The sequence below is a fragment of the Clupea harengus genome, chromosome 6, assembly GCF_900700415.2.
Source record: "Clupea harengus chromosome 6, Ch_v2.0.2, whole genome shotgun sequence".
Lineage (NCBI taxonomy): Eukaryota > Metazoa > Chordata > Actinopteri > Clupeiformes > Clupeidae > Clupea > Clupea harengus.
Window position 1 is genome coordinate 30,922,176 of NC_045157.1, and position 20,980 is coordinate 30,943,155.

The window sequence follows — 20,980 nt, forward strand, 5'->3', positions numbered from 1 at the left end:
TTACCGTTTATTATACGGTTACTTGCCAAAACGATAAAAGACATTCCTCCAAAAAATCTCTTCCTAATTTATTTGGTTGCCGTTTTGGGTGTTCCCCTGGGTCTTCCCCTGAGAAAAAAAATGTTCTTCACGGAAATAAAACTTAAAAGTTTCAGGTGAAGTGAATTGACCACTTGCGGAGTGATATGAAATATGTGAATATGTCAGAGGCACAAAACCTGTTGCCAATGGCAGATGTCAATAATTGTTTGCACCAGTCATAATAAAGAATTACCATACACAATTATATTACACTTATCATAACGGATATTCAATGTAACTTGAGGTCATCAAGTAAAACGTTGCTGCACAACACCTGAAACTTAAATGAACTATTTGCGTGCAGAACTATTTTTTCTCAGCGGAAGCCACGAAAAGGCAACAAAATCACTTAAAAAGAAGATATTTTGGAGGAATGTCTTTTTATCGTTTTGGTAAGATAACGTATAAGAAGCGGGATAATGTGCACGGAACGGTATTTCGTACTGAAGGAGTTTATTTTCCGACACTGACCTGCGGACTATACATTATCCCTTAGGCTACATAGTGAGGTGAGTGGACAACTGGAGAAACTGAACACAGATAGAATATGTGGAATGGTGACGTCATTGTTGAGTTCAGACAACACTTCCTTGAATGAGGCTGTTGTTGGTAAAACTATTGTACGCATGTTTAATGAAGTCAACATTCCGAGATTGACGTAGCCTAATTTAAGGTAATTTGCATTTTTATCAAAGCTGATCTTTGTGTGGTTCAACTTTGAATTATATTACAGTCACAGACATGCTTAACTGCGAGTGCTAACTCGAAATTTGTGATAGTTCAGCGGTGGCGCTAGGCTTCGCCCATAAGCGAGACGTTCGTGTGTTATTGGTAAAATGAGTGATTTGGGCTACAAATTGTTTGGTCAACGAGTTTCAGTTTATCAGCTGTTTGAGAGAAAATGCCACTCTGCAAGCCAGCAAGTTTTATTTAACCACCAAAACACTCTACGCTCATGTCGTAGTAAAGCTAAACTACAAATTGCTCGTTCTTTTGTCTGTGATGTCAAAGAGAAATAACATAAACACCTTGCGTGACGTTAATGACAATTGTTCGCTGCGTTCGTTTCCGACTTTGACTGACTGGTCAACGTGAACACCCGGGGCCTTTTCTAAACCGCACTCTCCCCACTCCCTCTCCGTCAAGGAGTGAACTCAGTTTTGTAGTCACACTCGCGACTGTAGTGGGCTCTGTTAATGAATGGGTAGGGTGTAATACAGTGGCAAACTTTGGGATGCCCTAAACGGAAAAGAGAAATTTACATTAGACTCGTTTTCATTGAGATAACGAACATAATAAATAAGGGGACCCTGGGAAATAAAGAATTTTCATGTGTTATGTACGTTAACTTTCCGATACGTTCTACTGACCCACAGAAGTTGCATTCAGTGTTTTACTGCATTTGCTGCTAATTTCAGTTTGACTGATATGTTGTAAATTACTCATTTAAGAACAAATACGACCATGCGGCCAGAAAAATAACTGTCAGCAAGAGTTATGGTGCTCTACGGAAACAAAAAACTGTTGCACATGTTAGCGAATCCTGCATCGATGCAAACTCACTCAGACTCGCTGATAGATGGCCTTATATACATTACAAGGGACTTCGTTATAACCCCCTTTCACTTCCCGGTAATTGGTTTGGGATGGCATTTAATGTATCAGACCCTCCACGTGAATGCGAAAACGACGTTTAAGTGGGAGAGGGTGTAGGGGCTAGTTTGGAAAAGGCCCACGGTTTCAGTCGAAGAGGAGTTGAACACTGTCCCCTTCATGTTGTAGTTAGAATTCCCTTGCCTTTTCAGTAAAATGCACATGATGACTGACGAAATGAATCATAGTGTTCATTTCTTAAATCATTGTTGAGATGCATTCAACTGGTCAGCATTGCAGGTCACATAAATTCAGTGTTGAGTGTTTTTTTTTAATCATCAGCCTACCTACACTATAGCATACCATGGTAAAGTAATAAATGACTCATTTGCACAAATCACATATCAGATTAATGTATTTCATACATTTTAAAACAAGAACATCACCAGCCTGTTCACAAAGGAAATAGTCATGTTTGTCATGGGAAATTCCAGCTGATGAGGCTGATATTCTAACGTAATGAAGGTGTGTTCTAGCTCGTGCAGGGGATGGAGGGCCACTCTTTTACCAGAGAGGATTGAGGCCAAGCCTTAGACAGAGAATGGACCATAGACATATATAGATGTCTATGGAATGGACAGCCACTCCACAGGATTTGAATGGAGAGCAGTAAAGCCGGGTTACGGGCTTCTTCCTGTTAGGCCTCTCGCTGACCATTTGTGTACTGCGCAGCATAAGGTCCAGTTTGGTCAATTAAAGCCGAGGGAGAAATGTCATAAGACACATGGTACACTCTGCTAGCTGTGGCCCAAACATTCTTTCAGCTCACATTCTAATTGGGACACATTTATTTCACAGCATAATGTAGACCTAGTTGTAGAAAGCCACTATTACTTTAGAGCAGGGGTCTCAAACTCAAATTACCGGAGGCAATGAGGGGGGCGGGGGCCGATGAGCATCCAGTCTGGTCAGTGGGGGGCCAGATTTTTTTATCTGTTGGCTTGCCTATCACAATACTGTAGATACCACTTTTGAGTGTGGCAAATGTACCATATGTGATCAGTGGTACAATGGTTAGTGTTGTTGAATAACAAGTAGCTGACCTGAGTTTCAATTCCTGGGCAATGCAAGATGCTCTTTGGATAAAGGTGTTTGTTGTAGTTGCATTTTTTTGGATCACTTTGTCTCATTGATAGCCCATGACTTACATAAGTCAACTGTAGTTGAATTATTGGTAAGGTTTGGACATAATGATCTGCTAGTTGGAGAAGAACTTTTTAAAAACAAATAGCAACTGAGAGTAGTTTAGCCTATGAAAGCCACAAACATAATAAATAGTGTGATTTGTAGCAGAATGAGCCATCTAAGCTGGCTTCCAGGAACTGTTCTGAACTTCTATTGATGTGCCAATCACAGGCATAAAGCATTATGTAGTTAAGGCACAACTATCGTTAGTTATCTTCCATTGACAAACCATGGCATTAGAGCTAGCTTTGTGGCTGACTAACTTAGCAATTGTCAGCAATAGGCTATAGCCTATGAAGGAGAAAATCATAGGGCAGTTGTTCAGATACATGGCTCAACTGCCTTACTGTTTCACAAATAAACTAGCTATCAGATACTTAACCTCCGTCCCTTAACGAGCGCTAGCGGTATTTTGCTGTTGCATATAAGCTATAGTGACTGACGTTACTATGAGCAAACCAGTTATGACTGACGTTCTCTTGGTGACAACTATTTCATGTCATCATAACTATTCAAATCCAGCCAATGCCAGTTTTTTGTGTGTGTGGTGGGGGTAGGGTCAGGCATTATACAGAGGTAAAGGGGACTCTCTCTGTATTCACCTCAGTCATTTCAGCTGTTGAAACACAAAGTAGGAACATTTGAACTAGATCTCAATAAGGTGCATTGCACACAATGAATGAACCATCAACTCATCGAACATTGACATTCTAATTGCTGAGTGTATGCTGTCTACGTGTCCTAGAATGTCAGTGGCCCATTGGTGTAGTGGTGTATGTGTATTTATTCCTACACTTTAATGATCGCTTTTCTCTTTGCATAAACCAAATATACCTTGAGTGTAACAGCACGTTACAGGTTTGGGCATTTAACAGATGTAGGCTTCGGTAACTTCATGGATATTATTCATTTGATTTCAAAGGTAATACAGTTAGGCCTATATTGTCCTATGTTATATGGAATGTGAGGGCCATTTCATATTCAATGCGAGCTACACACACACACACACACACACACACACACACACACACACACACACACACACACACACAGCTGTAAACACAAGGCTCACAAAAGCAGGCCAACGTTTACTACATAGAATCGCTGCCCTGCTCCTTGTTAAATGATCACTGCTCATCCAGTAGTGTAGTGAAACCTCTATTGTGTTAAATGATTACTGCTCATCCAGTAGTGTAGTGAAACCTCTATTGTGTTAAATGATTACTGCTCATCCAGTAGGGTAGTGAAACCTCTATTGTGTTAAATGATTACTGCTCATCCAGTAGTGTAGTGAAACCTCTATTGTGTTAAATGATTACTGCTCATCCAGTAGTGTAGTGAAACCTCTATTGTGTTAAATGATTACTGCTCATCCAGTAGGGTAGTGAAACCTCTATTGTGTTAAATGATCACTGCTCATCCAGTAGGGTAGTGAAACCTCTATTGTGTTAAATGATTACTGCTCATCCAGTAGTGTAGTGAAACCTCTATTGTGTTAGGGCAAAGTATTAGCATCCGCGGAATTGCAGCTCTAGCAAAAAAAAAAAGCCAAATGCTTCTGCAGCACAATCACACTCGCAGTTTCTAGCGGAATCGTATCTCCAGTAGCACCCAGAGTGTTCTGTACATGTCATTATACACCAGTAATGCATGTCATTATACACCAGTAATACATGTCATTATACACCAGTAATACATGTCATTATACACCAGTAATACATGTCATTATACTTCAGTAATAAATGTCATTATACTTCAGTAATAAATGTCATTATACACCAGTAATACATGTCATTATACACCAGTAATACATGTCATTATACACCAGTAATAAATGTCATTATACACCAGTAATAAATGTCATTATACACCAGTAATAAATGTCATTATACACCAGTAATACATGTCATTATACACCAGTAATACATGTCATTATACACCAGTAATAAATGTCATTATACACCAGTAATAAATGTCATTATACACCAGTAATAAATGTCATTATACACCAGTAATACATGTCATTATACACCAGTAATAAATGTCATTATACACCAGTAATACATGTCATTATACTTCAGTAATAAATGTCATTATACTTCAGTAATAAATGTATATGTATTTACAAGCTGTCTATTGTCATTCGCTGCTGGAGGTGCTCTTGGAGTTTGACGCTAGTTTAGACTGTAGCAATGTAAAATGGATTAGCTGAAGCTCATCTTAGCTGTACAGCTGGTCATGCTATGGTCAACCATTACTATTACATTTCTCCCAGCCTGAGGAGACTAGTTGGCTAGTACAAATTCAGTGCGTTTTTTGCAGGTGATGCCTATTTAAAAAAATAAATAATAAAAAATCGATTGAAAACTGAATAGCAGTTACAGGGTTGGAACCATTGGCCCATTTTATAATCTATACGATTGACATATTTTGTGTAATGTTAATTAAATATTTATCTATTACAAGAATGATGGTAATAAACATATTGAGCAAGCTAATTTGCGCAAATTACTTTTTTGAATTTCAGTGGGCATGCTGGCACAATTCCCACAATTGAACTTGGACAGAAAAAAGGTACAGTACTGACATCACCATCATAAACATTACCATCATAAACATTACATTACTGACATCACCATCATAAACATTACCATCATAAACATTACATTACTGACATCACCATCATAAACATTACCATCATAAACATTACATTACTGACATTACCATCATAAACATTACATTACTGACATCACCATCATAAACATTACCATTGGCCTTCACTTTGAAAGCAAATGAAACTATTATTGTATCAGGCCTTTTACTCAGAGTGAGTTTCTCAATATACTATGTAAGCTAACTGTAAACCATGTAAGCTAACTATGGAAATATTATATATCTTATCAAAAATGTACTTTTGAGAGTGATTGGTGTTAGGATATTGACATCCATATTTGCGATTGATATTGTCATTGTCTAGTCTTCCATTTTACAAAGCCTTTTATTTACTCGGTAGGCCTATGATGAACTTGTTATACACGTAGGCTACAAATGTGTTTCTATGCAAATGCATGTTTGTAGGTAACAATTTGCATCAGATGATCCTGGTCCTTGTAAACTCTTTTGGTTTTGTCAGTGGTAAATAAAACAATGTAACAGTTATTGTAAATAAATAATTTCTAGTTTACACTGGTAATCAGCAATTGCTAACATTGTTCTACTGTATGTAACTAAATAATATGGAATTCACAGGCTGCTTTGCATCATGTTGTGGTCATTGGTCCAGTTTTAAAATGATACTTAATATATTAATATGGTAATACTATTAATATGTTTTCTCTTCTATACTTTACAGAAATAGTAAATATGCTTCTACATACAGTGTTCTTTAAAATCATCTTTAGTTCATTTGTGTACTGAGTAGACTACTGTGCACTGAATGTGTTTTATATTCAGTTAAAAGACAAGTATGTGACTGTACAGTGATGTAGGCCTATACTGATTAATGGTCCACCATCATTAAAACAATTCAGCTGGTTTAGGTTAGGTTTTCTCAGTGGGGCATAAGTGAAGGGATGTATCATGAAGGTGATGCTGGAAAGTGCATTGTTGTACAACAACTGAACTGAGCTGTCATTGAATGGAATGGTAAATACATTCGGTGACATGTCATGCTGAATACTTTGACAGATGACAGAGCAGATGAGATGCAAATTGTAGGTCTAAGTCAACTATTAAGCTAGCCTTTAAACCGGCATGTTATAACGGAGAAAATGCCTTAATCATACCTTCACTAAAGCACTAAACACGTTTTTTTCTTGTGCCAATTCAAATGGAGACAGGGGGGACATACATTGTCAACAGTGGCAGCAGTGGCAGAGGAGAACCCAGTCAAACCAGTCATATGTGACTTAAGATAAAAAAAACTACTACAGCCATAAGTTAAACTACAAGGCCTGGAGGGATGTCTTAATTGGACCTTGGTTGACATCTGGTTGGCATGGGCCCTTAAACAGCGCTCAATAACCTAACTGCTGGATGCCGTTAGCTGTTTTGTAGACTAGACCTTTAACATTAAAATATAAGATCTTAAGCTTGCTAACATAACATTACATTTCATTATGAATAATAAACTAAGTGAAATTTCAGCGACGGTTATTCTCCATCAGCTAAATTCTCCAACTTTTCAGATTAATTATGTACACTTATAAAGTCAAACGACAGCTAGACTGGTTGGAACATGAGACACACTCAGGTCTCCCAATACAGAAAGTTCAAGATGTGTATTGTATACACCAGGTCGCAGTGCATACTTTCTCTTTTCTGCATACAAACACATATTTCATCTGAAGAGTCACATACACAGCATATTAAAAGGTAAAATGAGGAATCATGAATAACCTTAAATCTTTGCTCAAACAGAAATGATCCCATGTACTGATTCACCAGTAATTGGACATACCAGATACAGGTGTATTTATAGAACAATAACTTGAAACAAATTGACAGCACGCAGATGACCTCCATTTAACTAATTGTGTGACTTTAAAAACCAAATGGCTGCACCTGCGATGATTTAGGTGAGGCACTTTAAAGGGAGTGAAAACCTATACAATCAATTATTTTGTGTTTTATATTTGTGATTCATTTAGAAAAACTTTGATATTAAAGAGTCAAAAAAGCCAAATTCAGTCAACCATGATTCAATATTTTAAAACAATAAAAGGGGATTAATACTTTTTATAGACACTGCAGTCACAAAGCCACTAATATGAACAAGCAGTTGCTAAAACAACTCTGCCCGAGATGCTGTATTGGAATTGGAGCAGCCATTCTTTTTAAGGCCACTTCCTGATTTTTGAATGCTAGGTGAAAATGAGTTATGCAGACCACATAATGAAATTATAATGATGACAATACAGTATGTTTGTGACATTACGAGCTGTGTGTTTGCAGGAACCATTAATCCAGTGTGACGTGGGAACACAGTGATGCCCAAATGATGGACAGTATAGATGAAAAGGTACAGGGGAACATCTAACCCTATTTGACTCCATGTTCAAAATGATTGATTGATTTTGATTGGCTATAAATATGAATGTCATTCTACTGATCTGGTTTTTGACTTGCGTGTACACAGACAAGTGTGGGGGTGAGTCCATGGGCAGGGTGTGTGGTGTTGTTCCTGCAGTCGCTCTCCCCATCATTGGATCTTCTGTCCATTTATAAAGACCCAAATGGCAAATTCAGCTTGTTCAAGGTCCTTAAGCTCACCCTGTCAGGTAAGATGCACACATGTACTCATCAGTGAAAATGCCCACATTTCTGAATAGTGAATAATGTGCACATCCGTGGATAGTTGTGCATAAATGCTGGATCTCAACTGTCAGCCTAAGATGAGGTCTTGTGATGATGAGGCAATGTTTATATGATAAAGTGGTGCAAAGCTTTTAACCAAGATTTAAGTTGAAATTGATGAAACTTCCTGACCTGTCATACATTCCCTTTGTGTTGATGCTCTATGGAAATTAGACTGAATTCAGCTGTAGACAACAATCAAGCAACACCTAACTATGACCAGTCAGTGTAGCGAGCAGGGAAAAAGGATACTTTTAACCATGCCACAACAAAGGTTTCAAAGCCAAAGGATTGCACAAGGCTAATACTTTTCTCCAAATGTGCTTCTTCCAAATTAAACAAACAATAATAGTGATAACGTTACTGTTGATCATCTGTCCATCATCGTATAAAGCCCGCCCTGGCAATTTGATTGGTCCGAACACATTTTTGTGAGGAGATAGTTTCTCCCCAACGGAGCAATGCCAGACCGAACTTCCAGACCTCAAATGTTGTGGGCGGGGCTAAGTTCGGATGGTATCCAGGCTAGTATTTTATGTTATTTTATAAAAAATGTCACGTAAAACTAAATGCCATGTATTTGTTTGCTAGCGCTGCTAGCCATGTAAAATATGCATGGATGGGCATTTCAAGGAAAAATGAAAACCATACATTTATGAATCATTTATTTTGTGTGATGGTGTGGTGTTGGAAAAGACTCTAAGGGCCAGATTTACTAACAGAATTGCGCCTACTTCAGGCGTAATTTCTACGCAATATGCGGGTAAAGACATGAAACCGTATTTACAAACGCGACGTTCTTGGGTAAAATCGCAGATTCTCCGCTGCTGAAGCGGATAGAGGCAAGTTGCGCTATCCCGTCTAATACATATGCATAAATGGGAGGGTATAATGGGGCTAATACATATGCATAAACGGGAGGGTATAAGGGAAAGTGGGTGTTCTTCCCGTCTCATACATATGCATAAACGGGAGGGTATAAGGGAAAGTGGGTGTTCGCTGCAAAAAGATGGAGATGCGTAAAGTGAGCCTATTTGTGTATTCCGTGGTATTTACAAAGACTGCCTGACGATAGCGCGTCTCTAATTTGCGTGAGAATTCTCTGCCTCATAAAAGCAGGTCTAAACCAGGTCTGTTCCATTTGTAACGAAACAAGAGGTGTTTTAGTATGACACATCAGCTGCTAAATGAAAACTATGTGCGTGCGAGAAATTTTACGCAATTCATTACAAAAATACGAACATCAGGATTTTGGGTGGGGATACAGGTGAAAATATAACAAAAATGTTATTAGTTTAAATGTTTATATTTGATATATCATTTAATATAGGCATATAATAATGCTGTAATTTGTCCATTTAAGTTCACAACGGGGTACCAGACCATACATATCTTGAATAGAGGGCTCTGCGGTATCGATACACCCTCCACCTGTTCAGAAACCAGTGTTTGTTGGACGACATCTTCTAAGATGGTTAATGGTTCGGATTGTGGGTGGCCTGCGCCGGTCATCCTGGTCTGAGCTCGGTTGAATGCCACTTTTTCTTTTGTCTGTCTCTTTATAGCCTTTTTTCACTTCCTCCACCTCCCACGTAGACTTTATTTGTAATAGTCTGCCAGATAGCATTTTTCTCCGAAGGCAGTGTATTTCTGCCTTGTACTGTGTTTAAGTTGGCTGTAACCTTGTGAACCAAAAGCTCTAATTCTAATTCATATTCTAATTCTAACTCATCATCCATGGTGGCAAGAACACGCAGCCCATTCTCCCGTCTTTTAGCGGCGCGCTAATTACACAGGGCGGAGTAAGGCGCTGATTACGCAACGAGGTTCTTGTTTGGTAAATACTACGCAAGATGCGGAAACACATTGTGTGCTGTATGCGGTTTGGTGAAGGCGCTGATTATGCTGCGCTCGCAAATGTACAGTGCCCTCCGCAATTATTAGCACCCCTAGTGAATATGAGCAAAACAGGCTATAAAAAAATATGTCTTTGCTGTTTATCCTCTTGGTCTTTCACTCAAAATATTCACAAAAATCTTACCTTTTCATTGAAGTAAGATTATTGAAAGAAAAAAAAACTGTTGACATTAAATAAATATTTTTCCCCAAAACATGTGTGCCACAATTATTGGCACCCCTAGAAAAATCTTATAATTAAAATCTAACTGAAGTATATTTCCAGTCATGTTTTACATTTTTAAGTTCACCTGTTTGATAAGGAACTCTTAAGAGGTCAACCATGACTTCCTGTTCCACTGGCGTACAAATATAAGGTGACACAGGCCAAATTCCATTAGTCATTCATCACTATGGGAAAGACCCAAGAACACAGTGAAGATGTGCGACGGAAAGTTGTGGAGCTGCACAAATCAAGAAATGGACACAAGAAAATCTCTAAAGAGTTGAAAATACCCATTTCCACTATCATGGAAATAATTAAGAAGTTTAAAGCGACAGGAGATGTTAAGAATCAGCCTGGAAGAGGACGTGTGTGAACATTGACCCCACGCACCGTGAGGAGGATGGTACGACTGGAAAAAGAATCTCCAAGGATCACAGCTGGAGAATTGTAGAGGTGAGTTGAGTCTTGGGGTCAGAAAGTCTCCAAAACTACCATCAGACACCACCTACATCACCACAAGTTGTTTTGGATGGTTGCCAGAAAAAGGCCTCTGCTGTCAATCAACTACAAACTAAAGCGCCTACAGTTTGCCAAATGTAAGTCAGACTTTCAATGGGGCCGAGTTATATGGTCAGATTAGACCAAAATAAAGCTTTTTGGCAACAAACATCAAAGGTGGGTTTGGCGTAGGAAGAAAGATAGCCATACAGAAAAGACCCCCATACCCAATGTGAAGTATGGTGGCGGATCTTTGATGTTGTGGGGCTGTTCTTCTTCCAAAGGCCCTGGACATCTTAATAGGATACATGGTATGATAGACTCCATCAAATACCAGCAGATATTAAATGAAAACCTAACAGCCCCCTCCAGTAAGCTTAAAATGGGCCGTGGTTGGACCTTCCAGCAGGTCAATGATCCGAAGCACACCTTAAAATCAACACAAAAATGGTTCACCGACCGCAGAATAAAGGTTTTGCCATGGCCATCACAGTCCCCCGACCTAAACCCCATAGAAAATCTGGGACGAGCTGAAGCCGAGTCTACAAACGTTGACCTCAGAATCTGAAGGATCTGGAGAGATACTGCATGAAGGAATGGTCTCAGATCCCGTGCCATGTGTTCACCAACCTCATCACGCATTATAGGAGAAGACTCAGAGCTGTTATCTTGGCAAAGGGAGGCTGCACAAAACATTAAATTAAGGGGTGCCAATAATTGTGGCACACATGTTTTGGGGAAAAATATTTATTTAATGTCAACAGTTTTTTTTTCTTTCAATAGTTTTACTTCAATGAAAAGGTAAGATTTTTGTGAATATTTTGATTGAAAGACCAAGAGGATAAACAGCAAAGACATATTTTTTTATAGCCTGTTTTGCTCATATTCACTAGGGGTGCCAATAATTGCGGAGGGCACTGTACGTAAATGAGGCCCTAAATGTTTAAGTCAAATTGTTAATAGATCCCCTGGTAACCACTGACTTAATGTGTTTGAGAAGGAAAGGGGGGACTTCACTGCCTTCATCCACTACATTGGTATCAGAGTAAGCCCTTGCTCCACTGATGGCCCATTATTTCTCTCACGATTGTTTAATGTCTATATGAAGCCATTTAACATCAAGACTTCCTTTCAATTCAAGTCAGTCCAATTCAATTGTATTGATGTAGTGCCTAAACAATACAATTGACCTGAACCCCCATGGAGCAAGCACAATGGCAACAGGCAAGGACAAGTGTAGAACCTCTACTCATGATGGGGGGAGCCTGTCTGCGGCCAGGTAAAGGTTATGCAACAAACTTGTTTGCTATGGTTGCTTAGTTGCTATACTAGCTAACTAGCTAGCTAAAGGAAACTTTTAAATGACCTTAAATGGTTCCATTTGCAGCTAGTCATCTAGCTGATGTAACAGTCTCCTCATAATTATAATAGAAAATGGTAGAAACCCTCAGGGTGCCTGTGCAGCTTTTAACACAAGTTCATATTAACATGCCACAGCTGCCAACTGTGAAGATCGTTCCCTCAGCACGAGATAGCTAGGATAGTTTAAAAGCTACAATAGGTAGAAACCCTCTGGGTGCACGTGCAGCTTCATATTCAAATTAGTTCATATTACAAAGGCTAGCAACCACCATTTTGTAAAAATGAGAGAAAATCCATTCTACCTGGCAGAGTTACTGTGCACGTTAGTAACTTCTAGGCGAAAAAGTCATTCCCATGTACAGGCTGCGCCCAAGTATTAACCGCAGGGCTGCAGACATTTCACAAAATCAATGTATAAACCACGGTTAATAGTCAGGAAGTTGCGGTAAAGAAAGCAAACTTAATTAAATATTTCAAATCAAATCAAATTCAAATCAAACTTTATTTGTACGGCACATTTCATACAAGGAGGTAACACAATGCGCCTAGAGATAAATAAATAAAATAAAATAAACATACTAACCGCACTAAATAAATAAATGTTACATAAATACATTTTACAGGTTACGAAACACTTATAAAGAGACACAGATTTTGGCAGAGAAAAATAAACAGGAAATTACGTACTAACCGCACTGGCACCATAAACGACTGCTCAGCACAGTTATCGTCAAACTAAGAGACAGCTGCTGGGGGGGGGGGGGGGGGGGCAGGTACAAACACTTGAAAAGAGACAGAAATAAGTAAATAAATAAATGTTCCATAAATGTTAAATACATTTTACGATGAGTGATAAGCGAGATCAAAGAGGTATGTCTTAAGTGCATGTTTAAAGGTTTCAACCGTTTCAGCCATTCTTAGGTATTCTGGCAGAGTGTTCCAAAGGTTGGGGGCATAGAAACTAAAAGCTGCTTCCCCATGTCTCTTTGTCCTGGCTTTTGGAACTGTTAGAAGTTCAGTGCCGGAGGACCTCAGGGATCTACTGGGTGTGTACCTTGAGAGCATGTCTGTTATATATTCAGGTGCATGACTATGGAGTGATTTATAGACTAGTAGGAGAACTTTGAAATCTATTCTAAAACAAACAGGTAACCAGTGCAGTGATTTTAATACTGGTGTGATGTGCGCTCTCCGTCTTGTTTTAGTGAGGACTCGCGCTGCTGCATTCTGTATTGTTTGTAGTTGACTAATGGCTTTTTTTGGTAGACCAGACAAAAGCGAGTTACAGTAGTCTAGCCTGCTCGTGATAAACGCGTGCATCAGTCTTTCGGTGTCAGCCCGAGCGAGAAACGGTTGCACCTTAGCAATGTTTCTTAAGTGATAAAAAGATGTTTTAATTATATTTTTGATATTGATAAAATTGAGATCTGAGTCAAGTATGACGCCTAGGTTTCTGGCTTGGTGCTTAGTGTTAAGTGCTAGTGTTTTTAAGTGTGCAGATAGTTTCTCTCTTTCGTTTTTTTCACCAATGACTAATACCTCTGTTTTATCTTGGTTTAGCTGGAGAAAGTTTTGTGACATCCATACATTTATATCAGAAATGCAATTTACCAAACAATCAATAGAGCTGTAGTTGTTGGGTGTTACAGAAATATAGAGCTGGGTGTCATCTGCATAGCTATGATAGTCGATGTTGTGCCTCCTAATGACACTATCAAGGGGTAGCATGTATAGACTGAATTTGAGTCGAAAACAGCTGAAAGTTTATTTTCTTCTGGAACTTTTGGAAATAGCCTACTGACACCACTTCTAAAAAACAAAGCTATCTCAGGAATTCATAATTGGGCTGTATGATTTGGGATTATGGGTTAAAACACAGTTTCAATCATGAAAGAATGAAATCCATTATGGTAACATTGTTTACCTGGCATGAAATTTGTATCATTATGAAAAACTAATGTCTTCTTGAAATATATTCTATATGCCAACTTTGAGACATGTCCCCTTATCAGTGACTAAGAGAATATAATTTTTTTGTAATACAGTTGATTAGGAAAGTTTTCAGACCCTTTCAAGTTTCACATTTTGTTATGTTTCAAATTTAAGATTGATTCAATTCATTTTCTCATCAATCTACACACAGTGCTACAAAATAACAAAGCAAAAATAGGTTTTGATTTTTATTAAAATTAAAGACTGAATGATCCCATTTACACAAGTTCACTTAGTACTTAATTCTTCTTGGGAACGATCCTACAAGCATGCCCCTTGAGGTTGCAGGAGTGCATCATTTAAGAAATTGAGTAATTGTTTCCTGAAAAATTGAAGTAGTCGGGGGAGGTGTCTTATATCAGTTGAAAGGCTATGCAAGAGTGGAACATTTGTGATATGAAGATAATTGGTTTTTATCGTACCAGTGGTGAAGTACGAATGATTAGTGGAAATCTAATCCAAATAAATGTTGCTAACCAGTTTCCCCTCTCCTCTCAGATGTAATCGGCTATGAGGGATATGAGATGTTGAAGCTGCACGATGCAGACCCTGCTCTGGGAGTGGAGCTGAAGTTCACAGCAATCTCATCGTGTCGACGCTTCCTTGAGAGCTACGCGTGCGGACTCCTGAGACAGGCCCTCCATCAGCACGCGTCCAGGCTCCTAGTTCGCCCTGAAGATCTTGATATACAGATGCAGCTGAAGGCAGCCACACAGACACTGGACCTCTGCTTGAATGACCTGGAAGGCTGCCTCACATGTATAAGCATATCACAGGTGCACAAACATGTATATTCATGCATCACAGGAAGAAAAACACACGTACTAATTCATTCTATACTTCTATACCCTCTTAGTCTGTGCATTTCAAACCAAAACTAGAAACCAAAACTAGGGGTGTGATCTCCATCTATATATACACCAGTGTTTTGACATTTTCATGTATGAAAATAATGAAATGTTCATTATGATAGGACATGATACCTATGTGGTGTCACGATCATAGTTGCATTAAATGGAGTAAAAACATAGTACTATACTTATATGCAAAAGGTTGGCTCCCCTGTGGAAATGATAGGTAAATAGTCCCTGCAGCAAACAAACATTAAACAATGAGGATTAATGCTGTGTTACGTTGTATGTCATAAACTTAAAAATACATAACAATGTATCAGTAATTGTGGCATGTGCAAAAGGCAGAACAGGAATAGTCCTTTCACAGTTTGCAAATGATTTCCGTTCAAGTACACATTCAATAGTGGCTCATTGGCCATCATTACTACTGTAACAGTTAAGGCACTCAAGTACACATTCAATAGTGGCTCATTGGCCATCATTACTACTGGAACAGTTAAGGCACTCAAGTACACATTCAATAGTGGCTCATTGGCCATCATTACTACTGGAACAGTTAAGGCACTCAAGTCAAATATTGTCAATAAGAACAAGTCTCTGACTCTGACCTGTTACTCTTCAGCATTAGTTCCTTTGGCACAAGTACTCGTTAGCATTAGTTACTTTAGCACAAGTACTCGTTAGCATTAGTTACTTTAGCACAAGTACTCTTCAGCATTAGTTCCTTTGGCACAAGTACTCGTTAGCATTAGTTACTTTAGCACAAGTACTCGTTAGCATTAGTTACTTTAGCACAAGTACTCGTTAGCATTAGTTCCTTTGGCACAAGTACTCGTTAGCATTAGTTCCTTTAGCACAAGTACTCGTTAGCATTAGTTACTTTAGCACAAGTACTCGTTAGCATTAGTTCCTTTGACACAAGTACTCGTTAGCATTAGTTACTTTGGCACAAGTACTCGTTAGCATTAGTTCCTTTGGCACAAGTACTCGTTAGCATTAGTTACTTTAGCACAAGTCCTCGTTAGCATTAGTTACTTTGGCACAAGTACTCGTTAGCATTAGTTCCTTTGGCACAAGTACTCGTTAGCATTAGTTACTTTGGCACAAGTACTCGTTAGCATTAGTTACTTTGGCACAAGTACTCGTTAGCATTAGTTACTTTAGCACAAGTACTCGTTAGCATTAGTTACTTTGGCACAAGTACTCGTTAGCATTAGTTCCTTTGGCACAAGTACTCGTTAGCATGAGTTCCTTTGGCACAAGTACTCGTTAGCATTAGTTCCTTTGGCACAAGTACTCGTTAGCATGAGTTACTCTGGCACAAGTACTCGTTAGCATTAGTTCCTTTGGCACAATCCGAATCTGCAGTGTGAGGAGTGAGGAGAAGGACTTGCCTTCCAGTGTGTTTTTGTCTCGTTCTGCTACTTGACACATTCCAGTGATGGCGTCGTAAATTCATTATTTCAAGTGTATCCACAGACATGCCCGGCTTCAGCTGAATAATGTTGGCATACAGTTTGACACAAATCATTTTCCATTGATCTTGACTAATCTGATGTACCAGGCTAAGCCGACCTGCATGCTACAGAGGATAGACAACAACTGGTGAACTACGAAAAACTTCTGGGAAAAGTGTGCTCTAGAATTTCTGTTCTGCTCGTATAAATAGTTACATTCAACATAAATAGACTATTTTGACAGTAACTGTTTGGGTCACTGGGCATCCTGAACGAACGTCCTGTACTGAAAGGTTCGGGATGAATACACATACCGTTACACCCCTAATTACAGACAATCAACACGTTGTTTCAGGTGCATGGAAGGGTAGGGTGTGATTTGATTGGCTCTTGAGCTCAAATATCTATAAAAAATTTCACCAGCAAAAACATGCAAGTTATACATTTTTTGCTTCAGTACCTAGCTCATGAAGTTAATGTATTGTAAATTCAGATGATTTCATTGAATGTGTATCGTATGTTACACATGCTAGTTCTAAATGAATTCTTTGGTCATGAAATCATAAAAATACTTTATTTTTGTACAGGCTCAAAGCCACATACCCTGATTACCAATATACCAGCCGGTTCAAAGGAACTCCAGAAGCAGTATGGTTTATCCCTTGAAGAAAGGCTCCTGTCAAACACTGTCCAAAACCTTCCATTGTGATCTTGTCTGACACATTCACAAACTTCATTGATTAACTTCGCTCTGGTTTTGCCTTTGATTAGGTCGTTGGTAATTAGGCGTGAGCACATTTTTGCACTTGCCATAATTGTTAAAGTTTTTAAGTTCAGTAAATGAAGAGTTTGTTTGCTACAGGGGTAGTATTTAATTCTTTTCACCTGAAAAGTCAACAAAATATGTATTTTGCTCAGAGGTGACCACACTTTTACAGGTGAATACACGGACAGGTGATGGTGTCTATGAATCCTCCATCTGTCTCAACTAATTTACTAATTAATTCTACCTGTCAGTTTGTGGAGATGTTCAGGGGAGATTCCTGCACCATGTGTAGCACCTCCCAGTTGTGTGATGGGTGTGTAGGGCATTTTGTTAGAACTTGTGCCCACAGAATTTCCCAAATCGGTTTAAATCTTAGAACTTTTCAGGCTAATCATTGAAAGACAGTAACCTGGATTTGTTGAGCTGCTGTGTGATGAAATGATCATGGAATAGAATGGTACAGCTGTGGTTCATTACTCTGTATGACCACTCCCCAGCCTTTCCCCTTCCTCTGCCATGTCTGACAAACCACGTCAAACACGCCTCCAGAACCCCGTCTTTTGCTTTGTCTCACATACACTACCGTTGAAAAGTTTGGAATCACTAACAAAATAACATGTTTTCCAGGAATATTCATATTAAGATGCAAACTGAATAGAAAATATAGTCAAGAGTTACAAATAATCATTTCAGCTTGAAATAACAGTTTTGGGTATCAAAGAATGCTCCATTTTCCACAATTACACACTTTGATGAAATAGGCTTTTGGACATGATAATTTAGGGTTAGCTTCCATGACCATTGAATCACAGGAGTGTTTCACACATGTGCGATCATGCCAGAGAATGGGCCTTTTAGGCCTATGTGGATATTCAATTCAAATAGTCATACTTACAACATAACATTAACAATGGATACAAGTATATTTCTGTTTAAAACAGTAGATTTCTGGGTGATTCTAAACTTATGGTAACTTTTGTTATGAAAAATGTGGAAGTGTGAAGATAGTATGTGTATGCAGGTATAGTGAAAGTTTTACTCTTGTAATGTGTAAATAATATGTGTGTCTTGTAGCCCGTGAGACTTCGAGATGATGAGATCACACAGCTGGAGAAGGCGCTGGAGCAGAGTTATGCTTCCCAGACTCTCCGTGCAGCCGAAGTACCCGACAACTGCTTTCTGTTTCAGGAGAGGGTTTTTGGTAAGCATAACTCTGTACTATAAGCATGCAGAATTCACCCCATATATTAAACTTTTTGCACCGTCTTTCAAGCATTGACTTAAATTCTACAACATAAATACGTGTATTTCAACACAAGGCGTGTACAGCAGTGTACTACACAACAAATTATACTGCGGTCTCCCTCTAATATGTAAAAGATTGAGTACTGAAAGTGCAGTGAATTGCATACTCTATATGTACCAGAGTTCATGCAACTGATTTATACTTTTGTTCCACAAATGACCAGAAGCAATCTATAATAGTGCATTTGAGTCAGAATCAGAATGGGATTTATTGCCAAGTAGGTTTACACCTACTTGGAATTTTTTCTGGTGTGAAGGTGCATACAGTAAACATAAAACATAAAAACATAGAAACACAATAAGTACTACACATAACATAAAATCACAAATAAGTACTACACATAAGAAAAGTACTACACATAAGAACCAAAAAACACAATATATACGATACAAATATATAAACACATAAATACAATATATAAATGTATTTGTTATACATTAATACAGAGATTAAGGCTCTTGTATTCATTTGTAAAGGCAAAACATGCTGGGACAAAAGTCCAACTTTTCCATATCCAGTATGTATGGACAGCAGGAGAGTAGCATAGAGCCCTTTGAACTGTCCAGAGAAGGGCTGACAGAAGGAGGTGGCAAATATGCACATAATAATGCACAATAATCAAGTATTATAATGTATTATAATAACATAATGCACAATAATCAAGTATTATAATGTAATATTACAACATAATGCACAATAATCAAGTATTATAATGTAATATTACAACATAATGCACAATAATCAAGTATTATAATGTATTATAATAACATAATGCACAATAATCAAGTAGTATAATGTAATATAATAACATAATGCACAATAATCAAGTATTATAATGTAATATAACAACATAATGCACAATAATCAAGTATTATAATGTATTATAATAACATAATACACAATAATCAAGTATTATAATGTAATATAATAGCATATGTATCTATTGTGCGTACCTCACAAACACCATTAGTCAACTCCGTATGCTAGGAGTAAACAAACTGTGCAAGTCAGACATTTTGAGCAGTCGGTGTCAAACCCTTGGTCCTACGAATACAGCTAGTGTTTGTCACACCAAACAGAGGAGCTAGTCTTATATCCAGTTCCCAGCTAGAAAGCTAGATTACAGCATGATAAGCTGTTCCGTGGGTATTGTATGGTTTTTGGGATAGATGCATGCTACTTGTCAAAAGAAGCCAAACAATATTAGAACAGTAATAACACACACATATAAATAAAGTATTCACCATTTTGTGGTACATCAAATTGTTTAGGTTATCTAGCATATTAACAATTTAACTATGTTGATTTTAGCCGATTTAACTCAGCATTATGGAGTTTTCAGAAACCACAACCTCCCCTTTTCAGCAACTTCTTATTAGCTAATTCGTTTATAGTTTTCTGTGCTGCCAGTCCTGTTGTGGTGTGCTGCTGCTCAAAGGGCATTAATGCATCTAGCCATTCAATACAATGATCGTAAAATAGAAATATATATTAGTTGAACTTGATGGCCTTGCCCCTGAAATAAAGAAATTACAGGATTATGTTGTCTCAGATTTGAGAACAGATGCTTAACAGATCTTGACATGAGCTGCCATCTTGGGTGTTTTTAATATATGTGTGAATGAATGTTTTCTCTTTATGTTTGTGTGTGTTTCTAGGAGACCGACCACTGACTCCTGCAGATCAGCAGCAGTTTGCAGCTCATATTGGGCGGGACTGGAAGAAAGTTGGACGGACCTTACAGAAAGGGTGTCGTGCCCTAAAAGGGCCAGCTATTGACAATCTGGCATATGAATACGAAAGGGAGGGTCTTTATGAACAGGCCTATCAGCTGTTGGGACGGTTTATCCAGTCAGAGGGCAGGGGGGCCAAACTTGGCCGTCTAATTGGTGCACTGGAGGAAAATAAATTGACCAGCATTGCCGAGATTATGCTAGATATTAAGCCAAGAGATTGATTGTAAGGGGCAATCAAACAGCCTATATCATTCAGTATCATCAGTCATGTATTCTTCAGGTGACATAGATATGTCAGAATGTGCTGGGCTATTTTACAACTTTTCTTTGGTATTTCTGTATGTATCTTTTGTAAAGAGTAAAGTTTCTCTAATAGTCTTGAGTCTTGGTTCTGCGTGATTGTATAAGGTCCAAAGGTTATCTAGCTTGGGTTGCTATATAGTCACATCAGTTAACATTGGACCTCCTTCTGGAACATTTCTTCTTAAATTGTCTTCTTAAATGTCTTTTTACGACCAACCCTAAGAAAGATCCCAGCCGGATTCATGAACGCGTGGAAATGTGTTCTTAAACCGCCAAAGTGTTAGCTGTGCACTGATTCTTAAATTGAACG

The 20,980-nt window shown here is 38.4% G+C and overlaps 1 protein-coding gene across 1 annotated transcript; it reads left to right on the top strand.

Annotated features, from left to right (window-relative positions):
• The first annotated feature begins 623 nt into the window (after positions 1–623).
• On the top strand, positions 624–20,749 carry tradd (tnfrsf1a-associated via death domain). The gene is made up of 7 exons (XM_012817243.3): positions 624–754; positions 5,447–5,493; positions 7,873–7,939; positions 8,057–8,198; positions 14,747–15,024; positions 18,400–18,526; positions 20,290–20,749. The coding sequence occupies exons 3-7, from the start codon at positions 7,916–7,918 to the stop codon at positions 20,586–20,588; spliced, it is 870 nt and encodes a 289-aa protein (XP_012672697.1). The 5' UTR covers positions 624–754; positions 5,447–5,493; positions 7,873–7,915; the 3' UTR covers positions 20,589–20,749.
• Positions 20,750–20,980: the final 231 nt, after the last annotated feature.

Bases quoted from the DNA above. Each gene is read 5' to 3' on its own strand.
- tradd (XM_012817243.3), top strand. From the start codon at position 7,916: ATGATGGACAGTATAGATGAAAAG. The intron at 7,940-8,056 runs GTACAGGGGAAC...GCGTGTACACAG, and splicing joins TGGACAGTATAGATGAAAAG to ACAAGTGTGGGGGTGAGTCC. The intron at 8,199-14,746 runs GTAAGATGCACA...CTCTCCTCTCAG, and splicing joins CCTTAAGCTCACCCTGTCAG to ATGTAATCGGCTATGAGGGA.